Source organism: Naegleria gruberi, assembly GCF_000004985.1.
Source record: "Naegleria gruberi genomic scaffold NAEGRscaffold_293, whole genome shotgun sequence".
NCBI lineage: Eukaryota > Heterolobosea > Eutetramitea > Acrasida > Naegleriidae > Naegleria > Naegleria gruberi.
In genome coordinates, this window is record NW_003163078.1 from 1 (window position 1) to 1,805 (window position 1,805).

Sequence of the window (1,805 nt, forward strand, 5' to 3'; positions counted from 1 at the left end):
TAATAATAATACTACTACTACCAGTAATAATAATAATAATACAAATGATACAAATGATACTAATCAAAGTGATATTAATGAATCCAATCAATCTAATCAATCTAATAATCAATCTAATAATCAATCAGATAATGAATCAAATGAACCAAGATTTTTACTATTAATTAAAAAACAAAATCAAGTAGAAGAAAGAAAAAAGAAGGAAATTGAAGAATGGGAAAAGAAGAAAATGTCAGATTGTACATTTAAACCTAAAACTAATTCAAAGAAATTATTAGGATTTTCTCATTCAAATTCTAATAGATTTGATTCATTATATAATATGGCATTCATTCCAAAGAAATTACCAAATGAAAAAACAAGAGAAGAAAAGGAAATGGAAGAATGTACATTTAAACCTAATAGATTAAATACTAAAAAATATCAATCTTCAAATTTATCCAAATCAGTTGATTTTGATTCTATAAGAGGAATTAAAGAAACAGTTGGTAGATTACGTAAAGGAAATGAAGAAAGAGAACGTTTATTTACTTATTTTAATTCATTAAGAGATAAAGTACAAACATCAACAGAAGATTACAAAAATAAGAAAACTAGTTTTAAACCATTTTCATTTCAATTAGATAAACGAAAAAGATCTAAACCTATTTTATATATGGATGTTAATTTAGGTGTTGGTAGAAGTGGTAGAATTGGTATACATGAAGGTGATAAACCAGAAGAATTGGCTTTTAATTTTGCACAAACTTACAAAATTGATCCAATTTTACAACAACGTTTACAAGATTTAATTAGACAAAATATGGAAGAAAATCAACATTTATTTAATAATAGAGAAAATAATGGTATTGATGGTATTGATGGTATTGCTGATGATAATAGTAATCATACTGGTGGTGATGGTGGTGGTGATATGATGATGAATAATCAACAATATTATGAACAAGTTGAAGAACATGAAGATGATGATGACAGATTTATTAATGGTGGCACTAATAACAATGATAATCAAATGACAATGATGGATTTAGAAGATGAATCAAATCATGATTTAAAAATTGAAGATTTAAACTCGGCTACAAATCAAGAGTTAATTGCCTTATCAAAGAGTAATGTTGCAAATTTATCAATTTATGATGAATCATTAGAAAATGTACATACAAATCAACAACAACCTTCAACTAGTAATAATATTACTTCTACTTCTACTAAAAATTCCACTACCAATAAGGGTATCAATAAGAATAATTCCACTACGACTAGTGCTAATCCATCAAGTAAATCAGTGGTCACATCAACAACCTCTAATCGTACTCAATTACCAACTTATAGAAGTAAAACACCAACAATGAAGAATAGTCCAACAACAACATTGAATGAAAAGAGATCTAAGACACCTACTACAGACAGATATCAATCAAATAATAAATTTAAATTGTAATGTATTTTATTAATAAAATTAGACAAGGCGACACTAAAATATCTTTAGTTTCTGATTTTAGAATTCCTTTATATTGTAATTATCATTAAAAAATGTTGTCACCTAATACCAATGAGACACCTTTAGGCCATGTCAAATATTTGAGAGAGGGAGCAGTGATTGTTACCAAGAAAATTAGTCTATTTGTAGAGGTGATTGATCATGTAGATCGTCTTGGTCAACAAGATGTATCCATTGATGATCAAAACTATAATTATTATACTATTATTGATAAATTTAAATGTAATAGAGTGGTATATAGAGTAAAACACAATGATCAAATACTTGTTTTAAAGTTGATTGAACATACGGATCGTATTCTTCC

General features: G+C 26.5%; 1 protein-coding gene across 1 annotated transcript; it reads left to right on the forward strand.

Moving 5' to 3' along the window:
• Nucleotides 1–229: 229 nt before the first annotated feature.
• Nucleotides 230–1,441, forward strand: NAEGRDRAFT_54815 (uncharacterized protein; the record flags this gene model as incomplete). The annotated part of the gene is made up of 1 exon (XM_002668342.1): nt 230–1,441. The coding sequence occupies one exon, from the start codon at nt 230–232 to the stop codon at nt 1,439–1,441; it is 1,212 nt and encodes a 403-aa protein (XP_002668388.1).
• Nucleotides 1,442–1,805: the final 364 nt, after the last annotated feature.